Here is a 26,114-nt window from a genome sequence, read left to right as displayed (position 1 = left end):
TGGCAGCTCCAACACAATGGCAGAGTGCATGCAGGATGCCAACCCCACTGGCGTGACCCAGAATCCAAAAGCTGAAATGAAGGACTCAAGAGAAGTTTCAACTGAATCTGCATCGATGGTCAGAGTCAGACCTGCAGACCTGGGGCTGATTCGAAACTTGTCCAAGTCGGACTCTGACTTGTTGGCGTCACCACTCGGAGAGGAGGACGGAGGTCTGTCTGGCCGCACTGGGTCCGTGTCTAACTGCAGCTCTGGGCAGCCATCCATGAAGCGCATGCCTTCTTTTGCCTCAGAATGGGATGAGGTAATACTCGAGCTCTGGGGATGGGAAACAAGTGGGAGGGTCTAGATGACAGAGGGAGTGGCACTGTCTGTGTTAAGGCATGGACGGGAGTTCAAGTGGTGTGTATTAATGTCCTTACGGGAGAGTTTGAGGGTGTGTTAGCGCGTGCAGATATATGTGAAAAAAGAGAGGCCAATAACAGATGCAGTTGAGGATTAGCGTATTTCAGGAGAAAGGAAGGAATGAAGGAGAGCAGAGGCAGCAGTATGAGAGCCATCAGTAGTCCAGCAGAAGCAGTGATAGACTGTAGTAACTTTACCCCAGCTGTTGGCGTAGAGTGCCTGTGGGTGAGTGCTTGAATGCATGAATGGCTTGATCACTTGCACCGACCTCCCTGTAGCAGCCCTGGCATCTAAGACTAATTGGGCTTGTGCTGTCATTCTACATCCACTCAGTACATGTCTCAGGGGCCGACCCACGCTTCCACTGTCTCCTCCTGCTCTCCTCTGGCTCCTTTGCTCCATCTAACGCCATCTACTTTCTGCAATCACCCACCCACCCAACTCACAACTTATCCCCCAAAAGCCTTTACTTGTGATTTTTTTGTAGCACTTTGTCGTGTCAATGCAGTACACCCCAAAGCACCGCAAAGACACTGAAATTAATCAGTTCTTACCAGAACCTCCAAACGCACTTAAATAATCGAAACCTGTGGGGACAAGCTGATAATAATTACTAAAGTGCAAAGCTTAGAGGTAAAATTATGTGATTTAAAGGAAAACTAAAAAACTTTTCCAACCCTTTCTGTTGAGTAATTAATCCCTATCACAGCAATAACAAAATATTAGATCTTATTAGAATATTGCGTTTTAGCAAAGTGCAATATCTTGTTATCTTGGCTTTCAACTTGTTCAAATGACAGTTAAGATCCTGTGCAGGAGCAGCTCTCATCTAACTGCTTTGACTTTTTTCTGCAGATTTGGCAAAAAGGTTAAGAATGAGAATTGCAGATCAACATTGTGTGTGTGTGTGTGTGTGTGTGTGTGTGTGTGTGTGTGTGTGTGTGTGTGTGTGTGTGTGGGTGTGTGTGTGTGTGTGTGTGTGTGTGTGTGTGTGTGTGGTGAAAATGTGAACCTGGAGACACTACTATAGCAGGTACTCCAGAGGCAGTTTATGCAGGCTAGTTTGCCAGCTTAAATGTCTTCCTGTTTGTCTGTGGGCTGATTTTGTCACTGCAATAGCATTGTAGCCGTGCAAGTTCAACATGGAACTTTACAGGTAAAATTTGAGGGCCTAATTTGAAGATAATGTGGTCCGATGAAGGATGCCTCTTTACGCCGCTTTCATAGTCATAGTTTTTCAGTTTTAGGCCATATAAAGGCTATAAGTCATATTTTTTAAATATATATTTCCAGGGGTTTTCTATTGACATCATGGGTTTAACAAATAATGCAAATTTATGTTGTTTACTGACATAACAAAGCAAGTGAGGAAGGACTCTGATCGAACAGAAATGTAACTAACATAAAGCAGGTGCTGCTGATGCATGGATACATGCATGATAAAGACAAAAAATAATGGATTTAGTCCTGTCCCCATTTGGACTTGAATTGACCTTGAAACTGGACTGGGGTGTGTCTTGGACTTAATGGCAGCCCTGCCGATGAGGTTATGGTCACATAACCAGGGTCTGACGTTGTGTCACTATGCTGTGAGCATGTTCATCGTTACAACAAGGACACCTGGGTGTCATTGCAGAGTACTTTGACATCTTAAACTTTTATTTGGGTGTGTATACCCCCTTTCTCTTTGTCATCCCCCCTGTCCCATGCCTGCTCTCTGCTCCACCCCTCTGTTCTCTGTCAAAACTGTTTATTCAGGCCATGTTGGGTGGGGTGTCCTGTCCACATGGGCATCCTGTTTTGCAGCTGCTCCTGAGTGTCTTTCTCTTCCAAATTTTCAAGGGATTTGTTTAGGTTGTGGCTGTGTGTGTGTGTGTGTGTGTGTGTGTGTGTGTGTGTGTGTGTGTGTGTGTGTGTGTGTGTGTGTGTGTATGTGTATGTGTATGTGTATGTGTGTGTGTGTGTGTGTGTGTGTGTGTGTGTGTGTGTGTGTGTGTGTGTGTGTGTGTGTGTGTGTGTGTTTATGTTAAGGGCAAAAATTGACTCTTTTGAGAATAACTTATGAAGCGATCAAACACCATCAAAGATTGAAGGGACACATGAAGCTCAGAGGGAGGCTGAGCTTTAGGTCGATACATAAACACACACAAAGACTCACACACACAAACACACACACACACACACACACACACACACACACACACACACACACACACACACACACACACACACACACACACACACACACACACACACACACACACAGAAACACACACAACAGTACATGTGCACACAAAAATCAGTACCGAACACGAATGCTGGTAGTCGGATGTTGTTATAAAGGAAGTAATGGCAAAATATAACCTTTGAAAGCCAATTGACATTTTCAGTGGTATAAACATATTTTGAATTTTATGTTGTCTGGTAGCCTTTGCAGCTGCTGACCCTTTTCCCATTTTGTCAGGTGTCCTATTTGTGCAAGAGTTGATATTTCAGTGTTGGACCCTTGGACTCATGTTAGCCTTCTGGTGGTGGCATTAATCTAATTAAATACAGAATAAATATTAAAAAAGACATACACCATGTTAACTTGTAATAGGTGGCTGTATCTTCATCAATGCCTCAGATTTATGAGGGCATTTTATGATGTCCTCTAACTGTCCTTTTTGTCGGATTTGTTCTTCTGACATCTGACTGACATCTGTATGAGTGATCTCTCTTTTTTATTTTTTGATTGCCTATTGGTAAACCAAAAAATAAAAAAAATCTTAAAATAGGTGACAGTTACTTGAAATGATCAATTCATTTAACAAAATTGTTCAGGGCTGGCGTATTATCATAGTTGGATTTTATTTTATATTTACATATATTAATCTTTTTTTATTTATTGCCAATGGACAAACAGGTCATTGAGTCATTGAGCAAATGAACTATTGTTATCCTAATCTTTATTATTATTCCTACTTCTTTCGTACGCTTTCAGTTGTCTCTAGCTGCTGCATTATCTCAGCTACAAAAACCATTCAACTATCAAAATGTTCAGCTCCTTCGGCTCATGTATGCTCTTCTTCTTCTATCTTAAACTTTTTCTGCCTTTCATATTTTTCATATATTCAGACTTTTCCATATTATTTTACGATGCAAACCAGTGGAGATCATCTTTAAATCCTCTGAAACATGCCTCTCTTTGAAATGCCTCTAGTTTCACAGACTTCCACATACAAACTTCATTCCAACTTTAAACAGTTTGCAACGTTGAGACTTTGACCTATACGGCTATCTCTTTTTACTGTCAAATCTTTAACAGTTTTCCTATAATCACCGTTTATGTTGTTTTAGACCTCAGTTTATAATGAGTGTGTATTGCGGGGGAGAGTGTACAGAATCCCTTTGATCTATGCCCCACTCTGTCGTTAAGTGTGAGTTCTGTAGACGAAACTTTCTCCTCTTGCTTCCACTACGTTTACTTCTCAGGTATAATTTCTATCTCAAAATGTAGGCATTCTTTCATAAAATGTGCTCATTGTAGCACTAGGACTTATAGTTTTTTAATTCTGTAGCTCAAACCCACAAGAAGTCCCTTTAGACGGCCCACAGCATTGGAGAGAGAAAACTTCAGGATTTTAAAACGGTGATTTATCAGTCATTTTTAACTTTTCCCACCCAAAAAACATGTTCTACATGTTGACCAAACCCTCATAATGCTCAAAGTGAAGACATTTTAACAATACAAGTCACAGTTTTTCCATGAGAAGGAATTGTTTCGAAGCATGTTTCTACGCATTTCGGTGCAGAGACCAATGCTGCAGTTTGACCTACATATTAGAGTGCTGCTGGCCATTTCCATGGCATATCGTTAATTGGGCAGGTATGACAACCTCGCAGCTGGCTGATGAGGTCAAAAGAGCAGTCCTAACAGAACTTGGCTGGGAACTGTAGGGTCACTGTATCGAGTCCCTGTATGGACCAAGAGTGAAGAGGTGCCAGTTCACCTCCTGAGATCTGCTGAGGTGCCTTTGAGCTTTCAGATTTTTTATACTTTTACACATATTCAGCTTTTTAAATGTCCTTTTCAAATTTAAGCTTTTTTTATGCTGTTTCTCGTGTGATCACATCATCAGGGCAGTCTTCACACAACTCGGCTGGGAACTGTAGGGTTGCCAGTTCGAGTACCTGTATGTGGACTGGTGGCTGGAGAGATGCCAGTTCTCCTCCTGGGCATTGCCAAGCTGCCGTTGAGCATTCAGCTTTTTCATACATTTGCACATATTCCGCTTTTTAGATACTCTCTTCAAATATTCAGCCTTACTTACATACTTTTACACATATTTAGTTTTTTAATATTCTCTTCAAATCTGAAGCCTTTTGTACTTTTGCACACATTCAGCTTTTTTAATATTCTTTTCAAATATTATTTTTTTCTATTTTTGCAAACATTAAGCTTTAACATTTCAGCATCATGGTATTTTCATGTGTTTTACACAGGAAATTAATTGTCTAGTTTATTCTGTTAAACTGCATTGTAGCTGCCATGGAACAATATAACACCCTCCTGTTGACATTTGGCAAGTTATCTACAGACATAGGAACCATGCACTACTAACCAACAAAATGGATCCATAAATGTAAGATACATCCACGCTGCTTTACAGTCATAATCCATAAGAATTGAGATACCTTGTTTCTAGTGGCCCCTTTGGCAGAAAGCCGTAACTGCAGGTGAGCCTGTTCTTTCAGAGCCCTCCATTGTTCACAGTCACCTTTTTTTGCTCTCTTGTAAAATTTATTTACACACAATCACCTTTCTACTTTCGGTCTGTCCCCTATGTGTTTCCCTTTTAAATCCACACACACACACACACACATGTTCCTATTATACTTACTACAAGCCTGGCTCAGAAGCTGAAAGTTGAGAGGATGTCTCCACAGACACACAGATTAAAATACTCGGCAGTGTTCATGTATTTTTAGGTAAATTCCAACCTTTTATTTTAGATTAATACCACAAATAACATAAATACACCTATGTAAATATTATATACATATAATGATCTTGCATTTTAGTGACCATTTCACAATGTGCTAATAACAGAAATAGCATATATGATTAAGGTGATTGACGTCTTCACCACAGCTGTTCAATACTCAAAAGGCAAAGGTTAACATAACCACATGTTACAGATGCTTGAGTGGCTTCATTCGTGTGTGTACTCTAAATTTCCCAGCGGTATTCCCCAGGTCATTACACATGCAAGCTTTTAAAGTGCATACTTCTTTATATGCTGCAGCTGCTGGTACACCTACTAATGGCTGTGGTCTTACATAACACGAGTAGATTGGGACTCCTAATGAAAATAGATATGTTTTATTATGTTAACTTTGGTTTATTATAATATTTTTTAATGTATGTAAATTATGTACCCTTTGTAATCAAATATTTTGGAATTGATAGTGTGAAAACAGATATACTTTACAGTGGAGATCCAAAATTAGAGTACAACTCATAAATACTTGATTCATTCTGAAATACTGTTGATAAAATATAATTTGTGGCTATCCCACTGCTGTACTAGAATGTTCTTTTTAAATAACCAAGGCACTTCAACAAAACCTTTATTTTGTGAAAAAAAACAGTGAGCACTTTCAGATCCCTCCCAGTAATTGGTGTTAATCTGGAATCTGGTGATAATTTACTTAATAGTTGGACACATCCTGTTTATCTGGAGCTCTCCTGGTTACTTTTAAAGATGGTGAGCTGCTCTAAGGAGACAGAAACCCTGAGACAGCAGGTTGTCCAGATGAAGGCCAAAGGGATGACCCTCTCAGCCATCAGAGAGAGGTTGGGCTTTCACAGTCAGTGATTTCAAGAAATATTGAAACTTTACAAGGACACAGATTCATTAAAGTTCCTTTAAAAAGGCTGGTCGTCCACGTAAAACAAGTGCACAGGACAGGATTATGAGAAGACTCTCAATGGGGAATCGGTTCAACACTGCACCTGGAGTTTCTCGCCTGTTCAGTGCTGAACAGAGCAAGGATCTGTCTCTGCACACAGTGTCTCGCCGTTTAAGACTTTTTGGACTACAAGCCCATTCTGCAGTGGCCAAACCTCTCATCAGCAGAAAGAATCAAAAGACTAGACTTGCCTTTGCTGAGGAGCATGTTGTGTGGACAGAGGAGAACTGGGCCAGAGTGACTTCAGTGATGAGAGGACGTTAATTTATTTGTCTCTGATGGGAAACATTATGTTGGGCGTAGGACCGGGGCAAGACTGGACCCAAAGTGTGTAAAGAACTCAGTTAAATCTGGAGGAGGAAGTGTCATGGTTTGGGGAATGTTTTCTGCAGCAGGAGTTGGGCCTCTTGTACAGCTACATGGTGAATGCAAATGTGTATGTGAGCCTCCTTCAGCAACATGCAATACATTCACTGTAATTGTCTCCCAATCAGCTGCAATTTTCATCCACAACAATGCCCCCTGTCACACTGCAAAATGGGTTAAGAAGTCCAGATCTAAACCCCATAGAGAATCTCTGGAAAACCCTTGGCAGCAAAGTAATGTCTAAGAAACCCACTACAGTTACTGAACTGTGGAAGAGACTGAAGGAGAACGGACCAAGATCAAACCAGAGCAGTGTAAGACACTAGTGATGTCTCTTCTGACACAACGGTTACTGTCCTCTAATTTAGCTATTTTTCACAAAATAAAGGTTTTTGTTGAAGTGCCTTGGTTATTTAAAAAAACATGCTAGGACAGCAGAGGTATAGCTACTGCCACAGTAAAAAAGAAATGAAATGAACTCATAAAAAAAAATCCTCATGTTGGTAAATCCAGTTGATATAGAGGAAATATTTTCAAAGTACATGTAAGATGGTTTATAATTCATATAGAGAGCCACGGCAGAGTGAACACATCTCAAGATCTGGTTAGACCGATGTGGTACATGAATATGAGAGTAGTGGTGGTGGTGGTGTTGGTGGGGGCTGGGTGGGTGACACACAGTCCTTTTTCACCTACCACTTTGCCCATAAAATGTCACACCAGGTGTAACACAGGAGACATCTCATCCAACATGCTGTTCTTCTATACATACAAGGGATAGAATTGTTTAAACGCTATTGTGTGCTTTTAAAAAAACCTGCAGTTTGAAAATAGCAATGTGAGGATTTAAATTTAAAGTGACAGTCATGGCGACTTTCTAGTTTCCCTACTTTTAAATAATTGTTTATGTTATTTAGTAAAGGAACAGGTTTTTACATTTTACCATGAATTTAGAAACTTTTTTTGAGATCCCCAGCGTGAAACTGAATCTGGCTTTCCCATTGGGTTTATCCCGTTCTCACATATGTCGTCTGTCAAAGAAAAGACATCTTTTGTCTTAGTTTTTGCCATTATTGTTCTTCATCCTAAGTATTAAGACAAGGGCTTGTCCATCACTATTTGTCAGCCCTGCTATAGACTTGAGTCCTGTCCATAGACTGTATAAAAAATGGACGTAGCCTCTCTGTCGGGCCCCTTCTCTCCACTTGATCCAATCATACTCACCTATGGGAGTGAAAAGAGGGCCCAAAAAAGGGCATTGATCTGACGTTGGGGGAAGGGAGATACGGCCGAGGAGAAGTGAGGGGGAACTTTAACCTCCAATAAAATAAAATTAAAAAAACTAGCCTGGTACAAAAAAATTCAACGGCTGAGTGTTGTCATGGAGATATGACTTAAACATACAACAAACGGCCTGTTTAACATGGGGGTCAATGAGAAACTGCTCTATGATGAAACCTGCCGGCAAACTGCAGATTTTCTCACTTCCGTATTGGATCAATCAGGAATTCGCTGTGTTTGAGACTTGAGTCCTGTGCAGGGTGTACCCTCGTGTACCCCCCTGTACCCCGCCTCATGCCTAATGTCAGTTGGGAACGGCTCCAGTGACCCTGACTGGGACAAGTGGTTGCAGATGATGGATGGCTGGATGGATAAATGTTGAAAATAATTATTAGTTGCAGCCCTACCTTTCATCCATCAGTCCAGTAATGTTGATAAATCTTATTTTGTACAGGTGGAAAAAATGCACACTAAGCAATTTCATGTATGATAATCTGACATTACCTGAAATCAAGTCCCGATTCCAGCACTACCTGACAAGCTGGATGCAGGAGAACTACATTTTAAAATCTACACAAATGTAGTAACCCTATATCATACAGCAAGGGTGGCACTGCAGAAATCTTGCATTTATTTTCATGTAGTGGTTAATTAAGCAGTGGGAAACATATGGGGACACAAGCTGGTGATTACCAGGAGCAACTGACAAAAAACAATCCACACTACAAAGTAAAATATAGTAAAAAATATATTTTTTACCCACTCACAGACAAAGAGTGAGACAAAGCTATGCACGCACGGCACCATACCTTGCCACATTTACAGTGCACCATGAAGACCATCATTCATGTTTAGTATTATTCTTAGTCGCTCTATATATGCTGTGTAGTTTCAAAGCTGTCAAATGAATAAAAATAAATCCAAATCACGAGGACTGCTAAATAGAATTATGTGATCTGGGTCTTGTATAGTTTGGAGCTACTGGCCCATCTGTCTTTATTGACAATGATACTGAGGCAGTAATCCTATTTCCAGGCCAGCGCCAGTGAGGCAGGCAGCCTTTCTGGTTAGTTTATTATATCCAGTCATCATTTCCATTATCTTTTATGCTTTGGGCTCAATGCCATCATTTATGTGCAGGAGACATTGGCTCAGTGGACAATATTGTAAACCGTAGCCTATCGCTAATGCACATTGTTCAAAATTATTTTACATCATCTCGATCTTATTAGCTGGCATGTTATCCACCAGAGAAAAGAGACCGGAGGAAGACAGACATGCAAAAAAAGATCACAGGCTGAATTAAAAGCATGCTGCACAGATTTTGAGTATGTCACATCTTCAAGAGCCTCTCTGTTCTTGTTCTACTCAAGTTTGCTTACTTTTTCATGGATCTGTTGATGAACACCCATAAAAATGTTTTTAATTTAGAAGCAGTTTCCTCTGCATAAAGTAGACTACAATATGAAGATTAATGTATTGTATAGAATCATTATGTTATGGTTTCTATAGGCTTCTATTGTGTTTACTGATTTATTTATTTATTTGTTTTACAGCAGCCCATAACTAATTACAGAAAAATTAATCATGATAGAGATTGTATTCAGGCTAATGCACTGTAAGTCACTTTTGTTGATACTGGCTGCTGGAATTGATTGTCTTTATAACTTTCATGATGCAATTATTGCAAGTTTGATTATGCGCACCATTTTCATCATTTTTCCTGTTATCTGTGCTGTGACGTAGTGCAGTATTACTACTAACATTGGGCCCAAAATGACTGGCTGGAGCATTCAGGGAGCATGTTACAGATATTTGGGAAAATGTCCAATTAATTCTAGGTACATTATAATATTAAATTTCCTTGTATAATTTAGTATTTCAGGACCAAATTTTTCTACCATGGGAAAGTGTCGCATTTGTATACTGTATATTTTTAGGTGCGGTGAAGCACGTAATGAATGTAGGTATAATAAGGCCTGTAGAGGAACTCACTGAGGCTGACTCAGGATAAAACTGCCTAACCCTGGGCCAAAATGGAGCTCTCTTAAAAGTAACAAGCACAGTCTCTAACATTTTGAAGCCGAGCTGATTCAAGTCAGCAATCTATAGTGCTTTGACTGCCTGAAAAACGATGCGATCTACGATGCTCATTTAATCTTTTTTCAAGATCATAACCCAAGATCAATAGAAATGTAAGTTGGGCCTGACTTGTAGTCCATCGAATAGAAAAGTGTGAACCTAGGATATTTTTTTGGTCTGGTCTATTTTTGTGTTTTCCAGTTCCACTTAGTTTCCACAGTTTTTCCGGTAATCTTTTTTTTTTTTAAGATTGTTTTCAGCTTTTTATGCCTTAATTTGTTAATACAGCTGAAGGTTGACAGGAAATGGGGGAGCGAAAGAGGGCAAAACATGCAGGAAAGGGCTGCAGGTTGGAGTCAAACCCAGGCTGCTGCGGCTAGCACTTAGCCTTAGTATATGGCAACACCCGCTCTACCAGGTGAGCTCCTGGGCACCTCAGTTTTTTTGTAAATCTTACAAGAGGTTTGTCGGCTATTCTACAGTTGATGATGATGAATGATCTGACCACCAAGGGCTTATGGTCTATTCTTAATCTCCTAAATTCAATCAGGTTAAATTAAATCAAAAGCTGGTCCCAGATCCTGGATGAAACAGAGAGCATAAAAGAAAATTGTGTAATTCTTCAAATTCATCAGAGAATTGTACATTTCTCCTATGTATTTTCACTGGTTTTGAGTTTGAGAAGAACAAGTCATAATATATAAGGGGTATGCAGCAGGGGCGGATCTACAGGGGGACGGGGGCAGCTTCCCCCTTACTGTATCATCAGAATCAGAAATACTTTAATAATCCCAGGGGGAAATTGTTTTTCTTTCAAACTTCAGCTATACAAACAACATATTTAACAACAACAAAGAGAAAAGCCTTGGCCCCCATCCCCCCACCCACCCCTCACTATGTCTAAAAGCTCTTCAAAGCATTGAAACAAACAATAAAGTGCAAATATAATTCGGCCCCTGTCCCACTCAGCTACGGCCCTGTATCAAAGGTGCAGAGCGGCGTTCACAGTCCGACTCACACAGCGAGTCTGCTGCGGTGGAAAGAGTGGACCGACTGAGCTGCCCCTGAGCATCTGAAGGTGAAGTTAGTTTCCCCTGCTCAAGTTTAAACACACCAGTTTCACTACGAGTTACATTTGTAATGAATGCCATGTTTGCTAAAGGTGTTTGCGTTATTTAGCCAGACATGAAATCGCTCGCTCGTGATTTGTAAGAGCACGTTGCCCTTTGATCAGTTTTGGTTTGAGTAAAGACAAAAGCAGCTTCTTACAAAATATTAAAACCTGTCTGTTTGAATCCATAATGTTTACGGTCACCGTTTTACGGGCGCCACGTTACAACACACTGCAAAGTTCTAGCTGGGAGATCAATCATTTTGATTTGATGAGCTAATCAGTAGCCTACTATAAAACCACTTACTGTCACAAATCACAGCAATGACGCTGCACAAATGAAACCAGGTGACACCCTTTACTGTCAAACTGGGAAAATAACCAATACAACAGCATTAATTAGTCTACACATAACTGTTGTGTGCGCGTGATGAATCTTTTCTGATTTTATATTGGTTATTAGCTACATGGCCCTACAGTGTAACATAATATAAAGATAACCTTTTCACATCCTGACTATTGCAGGCAAGAGTAGCTGGAGAGAGCAGAGCAATGAAAAGGAAAGCAAAACGTGGGGATATTGACAGTTTTTTAGTAAAAAAAAGTGCAAAGCAGGAAGAGAAGGAGGGAAATGAAGAAGGTCATCAACTGGAGAGACCAGGAGGGTCAGAGCAGGAGAAGGCCACAGAAGGAGGTGAAGAAACAAGTGAAGGAGAAGAGGACGTGAGGGATGAAGAGGAGGCTGCTGCAGATTCAGAAAGAGGGTCAGAGGCAGGGAGTGACCACCAGGCAGAAGAAGATGACAGGGAGGAAGAGGGTCCTAGGCCTGCTGCAACTCCCCCTGAACCACATGTTATGTTTTTATTCTCCTTCCATATAAACTGCAGTACAGTAGCATCTACATATCACGTCACTCATGTCACCCATTTACATTTGGGGATTCTTGCGTACCGTCCTCCCGTAACCCCTGCCAAGACCTCTTGCCACCGCTTTGCCACACCATGTAGAATTTTCTATATTCACCACTGGTATTCAGAATAAAGAAAGTGCCAAGGACATGGATTGATCACATCGATTCTATCAGCCACTTGACTTATGTAAGCAAAAACGATTTCACCTTACTGTCAGATCTTTTTAACCTTTAAAACTTGAGCATGAAACGAAGACAAACAATGAATAATTTTTGCAGTGTGTGCAGGAATTGAAGAGCAGATCAACCTGTATTAACATGTAAATCTCTTCAGGATGTAGAGCTTTCACTCAGAGTTGAGCACCAATGATTTAATGACAGTCCACTCGGATCCCCTTGCGCTTCATAACTGCACTATCAATTACATTTCTGTGTGAATAGATCTTCTTAGTTGATTATTTCTATCCTGCTCCCAGACAGTCACTGGAAAGTGCTCTTTGTGTCAAATGAATTCCCATTGAGAGCCAGCTTGCAGGTCAGGGTAACTGCAGCTTTCCTGCTTTAATACATGTCCAATAAAGATAACTCAATAACAAACTCAACTCCATGTAAATTCACTCACTCATTTGAGGATGTAGTCTGTGGGGCTTTTGAACTGTATTGCATTAGAGCTGTTTCTGTTGCTTAACCTAGCCTTATTAATATATGGGGTAGACAAAATAATAGAAACCCCTGTCAGTGTGTTCCTCAGCTTTCTTCCAGAGAGTTAGATCAGAAGATTGATAGTGGTGATATGGTAAATATGAAGCTACAGCCAGCACGCCGTTAGCCAAGCTCAGCCGAAACAGAGAAAGGGCTAGCTTGGCTCTATTTGAATGTACCAAAATCCACCTACCACTGCCTCAAGTCCTCGCCATGCAGTTGCCAGGCAACCAGCAGAGCGACACCTGGCCAAGAAATAGTTTAGTACATAATCACTGTGAAACCACAAATTGTTTTTAGACTTTTGTAATAATTAACAAAAAAATAGAATGTGCCCCTTTTAACTTCGACAGAGCTGGACTCCTCCAGTCTAATGCTAAGCTAAGCTAACTGTCTCCTGGCTGTAGCTTCATATTTACAGGACCAATAAGAGCTCAATCCTTTCATCTAACTCTTGGCAAGAAAGCAAATGTTTCCCACAATGTCAAACCATTTCTTAAAAATGATAATGGTTAAAAAAAAAAAAACTTTCTCGCTTGTCATCTGTACCTGCTGTTTAATGCTGAAGTGGATTCAATAGTTAAAGGGGCGGCAGCGCTGTTGGGCTTGAACCTGCTGACTGGTTGGTTTGTGTAGCGTTTGCATGTGGTGTGAATGTGAGGGCTAATGATTCTCTGTACTTGTGATTGACTGCCGACAATGTCCAGGGCGTACCCCGCCTCTCGCCCAATGTCAGCTGGGATTGGCTCTTCTGCCCCTGTGACCCTCAACGATAAGCAAGCATAGCTAATGGATGGAATACAAATGGACCAATTGACCTGGGTTCACACTGCAAATCTATTTAATAAATGTGTGTAAAATATGGTTGATATATTATGATTATTATATTGATAACAACTTCCTCTTTTAAATAACACAAATATATTCAATATATTTCTACCGTAACCTAGTGCCAGACATTTATCTTTATTTGCAGAGGATGAGGCTGCATGTGCATGATGTCATGAAATATTTCAGCACTTAAACTATGATGACGTTGGTTTCCCAAGAGGCAGGTGACGGGTTTTTAATAAAGGTGCACTTAAGCTCATGTAATGCAGTTCTGGTGTGTGTGTGTGTGTGTGTGTGTGTGTGTGTGTGTGTGTGTGTGTGTGTGTGTGTGTGTGTGTGTGTGTGTGTGTGTGTGTGTGTGTGTGTGTGTGTGTGTGTGTGTGTGTGTGTGTGTGTGTGTGTGTGATATAGAATGTAACTGGGTTAATTCAAAGAGTAATGTGAGGTCTGTATTGCTGGAGGCATATGCCACGCGTCCCACGTGCCTGACTTCGAAATGAATCAAGGCTTTTCCACAGTGTTGATGCCACTAGCGAAGTGCATAGGGCTTTTTCAAACACTAAATATTACATCAAATAAGCCTGGCTGTGTCTCTGGTGTCACCAGTGAAAGCGGAATCAGCTTTTTAGGCTTGAAAAAATCTCCATTGCTGATTGTGAATAGACTAACTCTAGTGATTCTAAATTTAGTTCCCAGCCTAATCTGCAATAGTTTGCACGAATACGTTTCGGTGAACCTTATTTTAAATCACCAAAAAAGGTTCTTGTAAATATCTTCTTTCCTACAATAGTCAAAGAATATTGCACTTATATTTATAGTCTGTTCTCTTTTGTGGTGGTGTGAATGGTTCGTTTGCTCTGTGCTTGAGGTCCTGTTGTCTTTGAAGCTCGAAGTGTCAGCAAGTAGTGTGGTGCTCTGTAGACAAATTACTTGAACTCAAACAGCGATGAGTGGTTATTATTCAAATATGCATATGATGAATCTCAGACTGTTTGTTTTAGTTGGAATATGATGACCCTTGAATATACTTCTGTGTGTATTTTTATGGAAGAAACGTGAAATTGGGTAGTTTATAGGGACTGAACTCCACATTCAGAGCATTATTATAGCAGCAAACAACTATTTTCTAAGTAAAGTGGAATAATGTCATCCTTAGCAGCGAACGACTTTCCCTGTGTGTGTGTGTGTGTGTGTGTGTGTGTGTGTGTGTGTGTGTGTGTGTGTGTGTGTGTGTGTGTGTGTGTGTGTGTGTGTGTGTTGTCGTGTGTGTGTGTGTGTGTGTGTGTGTGTGTGTGTGTGTGTGTGTGTGTGTGTGTGTGTGTGTGTGTGTGTGTGTGTGTGTGCTTCTCTGGTAGTTCATGTTGCCGTGAAAATATGTATCATGTATTGGGGTGAAAGTCGTGCAGAGGCAATCCATGCCCATTTTTTTTTAAATATTTCAAGCAGAGAACCTTTAAAATGTCTATTCTTTTAGAGCGTAATGAAATCAGTGAAATACAACCCTTGTATTTGAATATTTAATAAGAGGGAACAGAGATGGGGCATTAGGATAACCACTCATCTCACACCTGCTGTAAGTGCTCCCTTCTTCTTCAGTGTTCATGCTGTTGCACTTAAAGCAATAGTTCAACATTTTGGGAACTTTGCTTATTGAGAGTTAGATGAGAAGACTGCTACCACTCACACACAGTAAGGTTGTCCCAATACCAGACTTTTAAACTTTGATACAATTTGATACCTAGGCAAAAAGAAAAAAAAAGGCTGTAGCACTCTAAATGGGATTTTTTTTCTTCTTCATTTTTTTCATTAATGACCTGCAGAAAGAAAAAGTCACTGAACAAATTACAACACAGTTTACTTTATTCCCTTTTGTTTCATCTTTGCAGCCTTGGTTTAGAAATCTGATTGTATGTCTACTTTTTTTTGTAGCTTTTATATCAAATATGGATATTGAAGCTTTTTGAAGCATGTGGTATTGAAGTAGCAATACCTTAAACAACCTTAACATACAGCATCTCTTCAGTCAATATGAGGCAGCTGGCACGCTTAGCATAGTCAACCTGGCTCTGTATGACAGTAATGCAATTTTCCTACAAGCTACTTTGTTTAAATTAGAAAAAAATCAAAGAGTAAAAATGACAGTTTGTGGTTTGACATGGGAGTTGTATGCAGGACTCTGTCTTGGCAGGACACAGCAACTTCCTGTCATCACCGTGAGTTTGACAGGCAACCAGCCCAACCCCTCATAAAAGCACAAATGGTTTGGTTTCTATCTGGATTAAGCATGGGTTGTACGTACTTAAAGTATTAATTCAATGTGCAGGTAGTTAGACTGGCTCTGGACAAAGAAAAAACTAACAAAGTTAATTACATTTCCTACTTATATTTTTACCAGCACCTGATAACATACTGCATCTAGAAACAAAAGCCCTTTGTTGGAACTTGAGCTACTGTTCAGTTTTCCAGCAAATAAACAAGGGCAAACAACTTGCAAACATATTTTGGTTCTCCTGGAAAGACTACTTAAATAAACATTTCTGTCTCTAAGCCCCTAAACAACTCTTCTCTGAGTTTCTCCGTAATCTCCTGCATGCAGCATTGTGCTCACTTAACCTTGCAGTGAGCTGTTGCCTTCTTCTGTGAAGCTTAGGAAATACAGGTCTGAGAGGGCAATCAAATACTCTCAAAGAAACAGTCAGCAACAGATCTGAATCTCTGACAGGTTAGTGCAGTATGGCTACAGGACTGAATATAGGCTTCAATAATTTGGAGTTGCAAAAGCTTCTAGATTGTAATGCACGTTATCAACCTGCTGTGTTTTCACAGAATAGTGGGTTAGTCATTGAATTGCTGTTCACGTTTGACTGTTGCTTGTAATCCATCATTGCAAAGCAGTCACCTCCTCCCCAATACTCCCAGCAGCACCATCAGCTCTCTGTCCTAACTCCTCACCCAGTGCCACTCCTCCAGTGTTCCTGTTTTGTAATTGGTTTGGCTGTGGTGGGATGGAATAGGCTTAGACAGGAGTTTGATGCTTGTTCTGAAGAATGTCAACCTAGGATCCCCACTGTGCTGTATCGATTTATTATTCATTAGTAGTTATTGACATGCTCTCGTGTTTCACGCTTGCCCTCTTTGACAGATTGAGAAGATCATGAACTTGATTGGAGCAGGCATCGAAACGTCCCAAAAGAAACAGCCTACACCAAGCTCAGGTAATGCCTCACTGCCTATTATGTTTCCATGATGATAGAACTTTTAACTTAAGCTGAATGGAGTTAGTTTTTTTCTTCCAGAGATATGACTATGTGGTGTGTAATTTATTGGTTGGTTAATGCAAAATGACATCTGGGTTTGGGGGATTAAGTGAGTCTTACTCATTAACCATTTATAAAGCTCTTAATTGCTCTCGGTGCTGCATTCATGATAACCCTGTAGAGTAGAAACGGATGATATGGCCAGAATCTTCTAGGTAATTTCATATTTCAACGATACGTATCACAATATAGCATGTTTTCTGGTAGTTCAACGAAATAATTGTCTTTATAAAACAGCACATGCCTATTTGTGTCTACCCTTTTTTAAAAAAAAATTTTTTTTGGCAGTTTTCCAAGCCTTTATTTTATAGGACAGACAGGAAATGGGGTGAGAGAGAGAGAGGGGGGGGGGGTGGCATGCAGCAAAGGGCCGCAGGTTGGAGTCAAACCACCAGCCTCCCCCTATTTTTGAGTATTTTCTCAGTTAATTATGAACTTTAGCACAAAATGAACATAACAGTTTCAAGTGAAAGCGTTTACATGCATGCACACAAATAGTGTGATGTTAAAACAAATCTGCAGTCTTCAAATGATATTTTCTAAAATATTACACTTTGGATTTTAGTTAATGTGCTTACTATGATTCAATTTAGACAATATTATTATGTATCACGATTGCTCGATATATATATATGATTTCATCTCGATACATTCACGATAAATTATCATGTTGATTTATCGCCCAGCCCTGTTAGAGCAACCAAACCTTTTACACCCTGTGACTGATTACATCTGTGAGCAGCTTTCGAGGAGCTGCTGTTCAGAGAAGATGGAGGGGAGTTTTGTTGTCCTTATAAGTCACAAAGATTCAAGCTGACATTTGTTTGGCCCATGTTGTTAGTTGTTACTTGCAGTTTCCACGTTCTGGGAAATCTAAATTCCCCTCACTGTCATATATTTGTTTTCTGGAGTTACTGTAGATCTCAATAGGGCTTGAATTGATAGTACACGTCATCAAGTGTCCTTCAGGCAGTGCATAGGAAGAAGCCAGCTGGCATCAGCTCAGTTTGTTTAGATAACACTCTAGTGTAAACCTACCTCCATTAGAGACTGCCATAAGGTGGTTTCATCATACAGTATTGTGTAACAGCTCCTCCGGCTATGCACGGGACTGCCTTTTCAAAGTCTCATCAGATTTATTAAGATAACATTTTAATTAGTTATGTGCAGTGTGTTTAATAAATGGACAATCTGCTGATTACAGCAAGGTGGAACACCAACTGAGCAGCAAGACAGAAACAGTGAAATATGTGGTTGCGATAAAAGGAAATAAAGGAAAGACACAGGGAAGGAGAAAAGAAATTGCATTGTAATTAGGAAAATTAAGACTTTTACTGCTGCACCGCCATTTAACCCTACATGTGTCAGTGTGTCGTCAAGTAGTTATATTACATACTGTATATTACATGACTTCTTCCTTAAGTGTATATTGTATGTCTACCCAGTTACTATACTATTAATTAAAAGATAAGTAATAGTTTGACCTATAAAACCAATTACGTTAAATGCTGAGCATACAATATATATATGCACATCTACTCATTTAATTGAATTTTTACATGAAAGGGAACTGTAGATGTGACGAGGGTTGATTTCTTTTTGCCTTCAGATAACTAAGTTTTGTTAATTGTAAAAGTAAATGAGTATTCTCCAATTCGTTTATATAATAAAACAAAAGTAAACACTTACATAATGAAAAAGGAAATTGCAGACAATTACAATATTTAAATAGAGAAGAGGCCAAAAAATAAACAATAAAACCACATTAAATAAAACATAAAACAAATATAACTTCATAAGAACAATTGCAGTAGAAAATCTATAACAGTAAGAGCAACAGTTACCATTACCATTACCATAACCACCGTCACCATTTTCATCTTAATATTCTTTAATCAGTTCCTTTCAGGCTGATTTTAACCATCACGCCATATTATTTTCATTAATATTATTTTAAGTCAAAAGGAGATGCATAATAGCAAAGCAATCCTGAAGCAAATCTTGTTTCTACTGCAGTGTTTATTTATGATTTTAATTGTAACTTGACTTCCAGCACAGCCAAGCATACTTTACTGCTGTCCTAACAATTAAAACCTGAGGCTATACTACATTACATAAGAGCAAATATGTTGTTTGTTTGTTTGTTTGTTTGTTCTACACATATAGGTGTGTGCTATTTATAGGCCTTGTGTGAAGAACAGCATGCAGAAAATGTCCCAGATTCAGCTGAGTCATGCAGTTGCTGCTCCGATTTTAATCTGAGTTTGATGCTGTTTTTTGTACGTGTCACTTAGTAAAGAGGTCATATTTCTTTTCCACAATAAAAAGAAAAGGAACAAACAGGTACTTTTCAGAGTCATCACCAGGAGAGAGAGGGTAGAGAAGAGAAGTGGAGAGGAGGGGAAAAGAGAAGCAGATCAGAGAGAAAGATGGAAACTTAAATTGTCACACTTCATTTCACCTACATCTTTTTATTGTGACCGATTTAAAGAAAACTTTATCCTTTCTCCCTGTTTTGGTGTATTTTCATTCCATCCACCGTTTCCTTGTGTGATGTCCCCTCTCACATCAGGAGCCAAGGACGGCCATTCATCTTAAAAAAAAACAGCCCTAAAATTTTGCACCATTTTGCATGCTCAAGGATGGGGTTGTTTGTGTTGTGTGCCCATCACGAGAGCCTCGATGGTGTGCGAAGAGAGCACTGAGTAAATGAGCTTAAAAAGAGAGAGGGAGTGGAGAAAGAGCTCAGTTAACGGCACACAGGAGGCATCGGCGCGATTTGTGTACAGGCACACTCTGACGTTCAAAGGAAAACAGTCCGCCTTCAGTTTCCCTGAATTAATTCAGCTTTGCGGCTCATTTTCTCCAGTGCTTGGGTGTGTTGACAAGTAGCTAGTGCTTTTACCCTATTCTGATAAAGAGGCATGGCTTTATCTCGGCACAACCTCTACCTCTTGCTCTGCAAATAGGTCTTTGTTGGCGCTTGGAGCAAAGTCTAGACCTTACAGTGCTCACACAGTACAGAAACCCACTTGGGTGAATTTGACAACTTGGCCTGTTTAACAGGGGATAAGACAGTGACCCAAGTCTGATGAATGGGATACTCTGTCAGTCAGTAATTAGGTCCTAGTACTGTGGGAGTTGTTGCTGTCCCAAATGAATGTAAGTAATTGGATGGGGTGGCGGGTATTTTGGTGTAGGAGCTGACTTTGGTAAGAGGCTCAGGAGGAACGAGTAAAGGAGGAGGAGTTGTGGGATCTCATAGTGAATCATAATTAGTCCACTTCAATCCTTCTTACGTCCTATTACCATCTAATCTCACCCATATGTTTCATCGCCTCCTCCTTTATTAGTCTGTCTCTGTCTCTTATCTGTCTTGTTCTCTCTCCCTCACTCCCTCCTTCCATCATCTTCCTCCTCAGTCAAGGCAAATCTGACAGCAGCCTTTCTTCCTGATAACGAATGATGAGCACTGGTCCTTGTGGATGACCTACAGGTCATGGAGACCTGACTTGGCCTTTTACCTGATCATTAACGCCAGAGCAACAGGGGTAGAGGCGACCAATTACGGAGGAGGTTCAATCAATAGCCCTTTACTTTGCTTCCCTCTGTTGGCATCACTTCTCTTTGCCCAGACCGCCTTACTGACTGGCTGACTACCCATCTGGGAATGTGTGAGGTGATTGCAAGCAGCTTGAAAGCCTGCATAATTAGGAGGCTCTGCCTGCAGCTGTACCCAGATACCACCAGTGATGGACGCAGTGAGCAGTCCTGAATAGGTGGGTTCTACAATTTAAAACCCCCTGTGCAGACTGTGGCATAATCAAATGGCACTATGTGTGAGACTTTTTTTTTTTTACCCAAAATCTATCTTTATCTATCTCTTGTAGTAGACTCTCTGTTGCGCTCTAAAAAATTCTTGATATGACATGAGCATCTGGAAGTACATAATGGAATTTGCCTTTTTTCTGTCATGCTCTATGACTGGGTGAGATGGAGATGAGACAAGACTTGAAGTGTCTCATCTTCTCTTCTCTTCTCTTCTCTTCTCTTCTCTTCTCTTCTCTTCTCTTCTCTTCTCTTCTCTTCTCTTCTCTTCTCTTCTCTTCTCTTCTCTTCTGTACAAGTTCATTGGAGACTTTTGCTGACTTGAATCAATGCTGCCACCCCCCCCCCCCCCCTTGTCCTATCATCAAAGTAAGATGTAAATGAATTAAAGCTGTCTTCTAATAAGCCGGGGCTTAATGAGGCTCTTTGTTTCAATAACCCATGTTAGCCTTAAGAAATTTGCCGTTGCTCCTGCAGAAGAGGATTGGGGTTCTTCATCATCCCTTTTACATTCTAGTCACTCTTGGCGGAAAAGGACTGTGGTTTTTGGGCTCTCAGTGCTTGTTCCTTGCCTCTGATGGTGATGTCCTTTCTGCACTGGCAAGATCAGAGTGCCTCTGCAATTCTAATCAGTGCAGTAGGGAGGAGAGAGGGGGAGATGTGGGGTAAGAGAGAGAGAGAGAGAGAGACAGACAGACGAAGAAGAGTGAGTATGTGTGCATTTGTATGAGAGAGAAAGGGGAGCCAGATCGAAGGGGAAAGGTGAAGAGACAGACGATGAAGCGAATGAAAGAGTGTGTGCGTTTGCCTCGGTCTGTGTGTTTGAGGACGAGAGGCAGGGAGTAAGGCAGTGAGCGAGAGGGAGAGAAAGAGAGAGAGCGTGAGGGAGAGAAAGAGAGAGAGAGGCAGAGGGAGGGGAATTGATATAGTGGGAGAGTGAGGGAGAGAGAAAGAGATGGTTACGTGGAGCAGCACCCCACTTCATCAGGCAGCATACGGCAGCCCTGCAGTGCGCTCACACAGTATGGGAATGGGGCTATGAGATCGAGAGCAAGAGAAAGAAAGCAGAGAGAGACGAGGAGCGAGGAGGGAGGGAGTTAAAAGAAGAGCTTGAGGGATTTGCTTGGATGGGAAGGGGGGATGATCTGAGCCTGTCGTGGATGTGGGGAGGACGTGGCAGCAGTGGCTGAGGTTGAGGCAGATCTGTGGTCTCCTGTGTAGAAGTAGCCGGCGTCAGGACGTTATGCCCTGTGAGCAGTGAGGGGTAGCGTGTGTGAGCCAGTAGCAGCTGCTGTGACTGCATCTGCACTGCTTGCATGTCTTAGACAGGCAGGGGATGCAGCAAACCTCTGCCCTGAGTACAGAGGCTGCTAGCTGTACCCAGCAAGGAGAAGAACCAGGTGGGCTGGGGCGGGAGTGGGGGGCGCCTGCCTTAACAAGGAGCTAGCTTAACCTGCACCGTGGTCCTGCAGTGATCCTCGCGTCAGAGTGTAGAGGCTCACCTGTCGTCTGTTGGATCTGAACCTGGATTTACTGCTCTGAGAGATGAGAAGCACGTTCTCTGGTGGAGCCGCACAGCCAGCAGCCTACTGAAGAGTGTGGATGCTGGGCAGCACTGGCACCACAAAGGACACCAAGCCTTTTTCCACTGGCAGACAGCTTACCAGGAGCTTTATCAAGGAATCTATATTTGGATTTGATTATGAATTGAGGAGTTTGGAATCAGCACACTGTGGAAATCCTAAGCGAACATTTATTTTTTTGATGTTGATTTACAATATGTATACCTGACCGTACTCCTTGTGGCTCTGGAGTGAAAACGAAAAATGATTTAAGCAAATGTGTATTCCTTGATCAAAAGTAACATGAGTACCCCCACAGTACTTTAGAATGCTGCTACCTTCATTGTATGAGCCGTGTCCTAGCTCTCAAAGAGATTGACCAATGAAGCCATGGGACTCAGCCAGAGCTTTACAAGTATGTGGTGAAAACCGTGACAAATTTATTTTGGTGGGAACTGAATATTTCTGTGTTACACACTGATGGAGTAATTTCTGATTTTAGAGAAAAAAATGATGGGGATAGTTATAGAAAATAGAGTAAATATTGTGTGATGTGTGAAAATGTTTGATTTAGTGATAGATGTTCCAGCCTGAAAATGATTTAGTGTCTTTACTTGTAGTGTTAAGAATTGTGATGTTGTTGGACTAGCTAGGCACTTGATCTTACACCTGCTCATCTGCTCACTAAAGGAATGTTTAGTGAACCCTGTTTGTTGGAAGATGCCGTAGTGGCTCAGTCCAACATAACTAATAACACCAAGCTTCAGATGGGCTTCCTTCCCTGCACTACCTCCACCCTCGCCTGACATTTTCAGTCAGTCACACTAACACCAGTGGGTGTATATTAGCCTAATCAGTCCCCTGCAGGGCTTGAGCTGGGCCTGCAGCACTTCCTACCCTCCTCCTGTGTTTGAGTTAGCTGGGCCCCCACCCGTACCTTGGGAGCCCCTCACCCCCGGCCTGGACCCTGTCTCCCCCCCACCCCGCCTGGTGCTGCTGCACTCGGCTCTGCCTCTGCTGGCCGAGAATGATGTGGCAATGCCATGTGTCGTCCTCTGAGTGCCGCTGCTACCGGCTGAACGGCTTCTCCCTGCTGAAGCGCTTCCCTCTCTCGGCAGATGGGGCCTGTGGTAAAGCCCTGGACCAGCCGGTCGGAGAGTGGCTGGAGCATGTGGGGCTGCCGCAGTACGAGAGCAAGTTCCTGCTCAATGGCTTCGACGACCTACGATTCATGGTGAGTCACCTGCAGCATGTCATCTCAGGGGTCGCTTCCACTTTACATCACTGTGTCTGTGCCTGTGTCAACCTAGCTGCATTTGTCTTTTCATGTCACCACTCTGCTCTCTCACCCTCTGCTTGTAAGCCCCCCTCTCCCCCTTTCTCTTTCCAGCTCAGCCCTGCACCGTTTCGCTTCCTTCCCCCTTTCCACTCTCCCCGCATAACTCCTCTTCACCTCCTGTGCAATGCATGACCCTGCTAAGATTTATGGCCCCACACTAAACCCCTTTAAAGAATATGAGCTGTCACCAATGGGAAGACAAATGACAACCAAAACCCATTAACTTTTTCCCAGCCTTCCCAGCCATGCTATCTAATTTATGGTACAATTCTAGAGTCACATCCTCCTCCCGTCTATATTGAATGTTCTGATTTTCAGACACTGGACTTGACCTTTGTGTAGATGCAGTCATAAAACCACGACAAACAATCCTCACTCTAAAAACACTGTAGTTACAGGGTCGCTTGCCAAATCTCATTAATTTCTCTACCCATTATGCTCTGCTTGTGGTGCTTATGAGACAGTCTTGCAATAACTGCACAATGTATGATTACACTGCAGCAGCATGTTAATTTGTATTTATACACTGAATACTCCTGCTTTTCAGAGTTTAATTGCACATTTTTGCATGCAGACATTTATTTTGGTATTATTTCACTAGAACGTAAATTATGAAAAGCCACGTGATTCGTCCACTGTGGTGGTTTAAAAACATGACCAGACAGGTTGACACTCTCACATTTTGGATGAATGTTTTGCCTTTTTTTAAACGCCTCCATCATATTACATATTGATAAATTCATACAGCTCAGTGGACGTCCACGTTGTGACTAAAAGCATTATCATGTTTCCTGCAGAGAACATTGCCAGGAAACTTGATACTACATATGCTGATGATAGTAGAAAACACCATTACGTTTTCAGTCCCCCGGTCATGTTAACTCTGTGAAAAACATGGCTGTACACTGTAAATAACCAGACCCGAAGGGTAAACGTGGACATTTCTCAGACCACAGAACTACATTAGCTCCATGGGCTATATGTTACATCAGTTTGTCACAGCTGAGCTCACTTAAGTGGGGCCAGTACGCTCAAAGGTAAAGTAGTTGTATTCATAAAGTGTTCCAGTTGAGCAATGCTGCTTTCTGATGTGTTTTTCTTACTGGTTAGGCATGAGATCACTACATAATGAGCATGTGATCACTCTTACTATGAGGTGCTGTGGAGATCAGGCAGATTTGTTCATGAGATGTCAACAAGCCTAAAAGAGTAGCATGTGTAATCATTATATACAGTATATAGTCATAATAAAAGGAATACATTAGGGATGTGCGATATGGATTACAGCCAGGCTGATAATACCAGAGGCTGATATATCAGCAAATGCTATTTTTTTGCAGATATATCGGCATTGTGTACATACTGAACAATAATAAGATATTCCAATACAGAAATTCCAGAGATGTGTTTGAGGTAATTTAAAAGCAGTGCTTTTATTACATAGTTCGTCCACTGGAGAACAGTGACATGTTTATTTTGCAACTGTAAAAATGTCCTGCTCAGTAAGGTTGTCAAAAGTATCCATACTTCAATACTTTTCAACACCAAATGTTTCAAAACGATACAATATCCACATTTGATAGTATCAAAAGTATCAAAGCTATAAAAAGAAGGAAATCTATTAATTTTCAACCCAAGGCTGCAGAAGAAAATCAACTGTTGTGACTTTTTCTCCCCAAAAAATGGCAAAGACTTTTTTACCCTCTTTGCTGCATTATCGAACAATATATTGATTACCATCTTTTTAAACTAGTATTGTACTGAAGTTTTAAATTATGGGATCTTAACATCCTTACTGTTCAGTACATTTCGTGATCACAGTGTAAAAAAAACAAATTCGTTTTAAGCCGACATTAGAGAGGTGACAGGAAATGGAGGGGAGATGGATAGATCTGATCAGAGATGCCATGCAGCAAATGAACTGAACCGATGAACCATTCATAATAAATGGTATGCATCCTAACCACGAGACCAGTGGGATGCTCAAGGATCAAAATGGTACTGATGTCTTTTATCACTTTATATGTAATAACATACCATGATATAGTATATTTTGTTGAACTTCAATTGAGAAATAGTTTATAGATAAAATGGAAATGCTAAATTGAATATCTGAAAGGAAGATTCCATGTTGATCAAGATTTCCAGGACAAAATGTGATGAGGACGATAGGTCATTAAGCATTCTGATGTTCATTTTCATGCCACGACTAATGTGTCTGCTGGACTTGGTGCATCAAGGAGATAAATCATTGATTTCACAAGGCAAATTACCCATGGATATTTACAAGGATGTGGAGGTTGCAAACAAGGGAAAAGGTCAGCGTAGTCAGGCAGACATTTTGAATGTTTAATATTTTGCCCTTTTAGATTCTGTCAGACTTGCTTCAGATGTGATCAATCTTACTAAACTTGAACATCAGGAT

The 26,114-nt window shown here is 41.0% G+C and overlaps 1 protein-coding gene across 1 annotated transcript; it reads left to right on the top strand.

The window, feature by feature from the left end:
- Positions 1–24,356, top strand: LOC310965693 (ankyrin repeat and sterile alpha motif domain-containing protein 1B-like). The gene is made up of 3 exons (XM_083939422.1): positions 1–304; positions 16,786–16,858; positions 23,469–24,356. The coding sequence occupies exons 1-3, from the start codon at positions 17–19 to the stop codon at positions 23,819–23,821; spliced, it is 714 nt and encodes a 237-aa protein (XP_083795548.1). The 5' UTR covers positions 1–16; the 3' UTR covers positions 23,822–24,356.
- Positions 24,357–26,114: the final 1,758 nt, after the last annotated feature.

The sequence above is a fragment of the Echiichthys vipera genome (genome assembly GCF_963691815.1).
Source record: "Echiichthys vipera genome assembly, chromosome: X".
NCBI lineage: Eukaryota > Metazoa > Chordata > Actinopteri > Perciformes > Trachinidae > Echiichthys > Echiichthys vipera.
The sequence above is the reverse complement of the archived record's forward strand: the minus strand, read 5'-3'. Positions and strand labels throughout refer to the sequence as shown.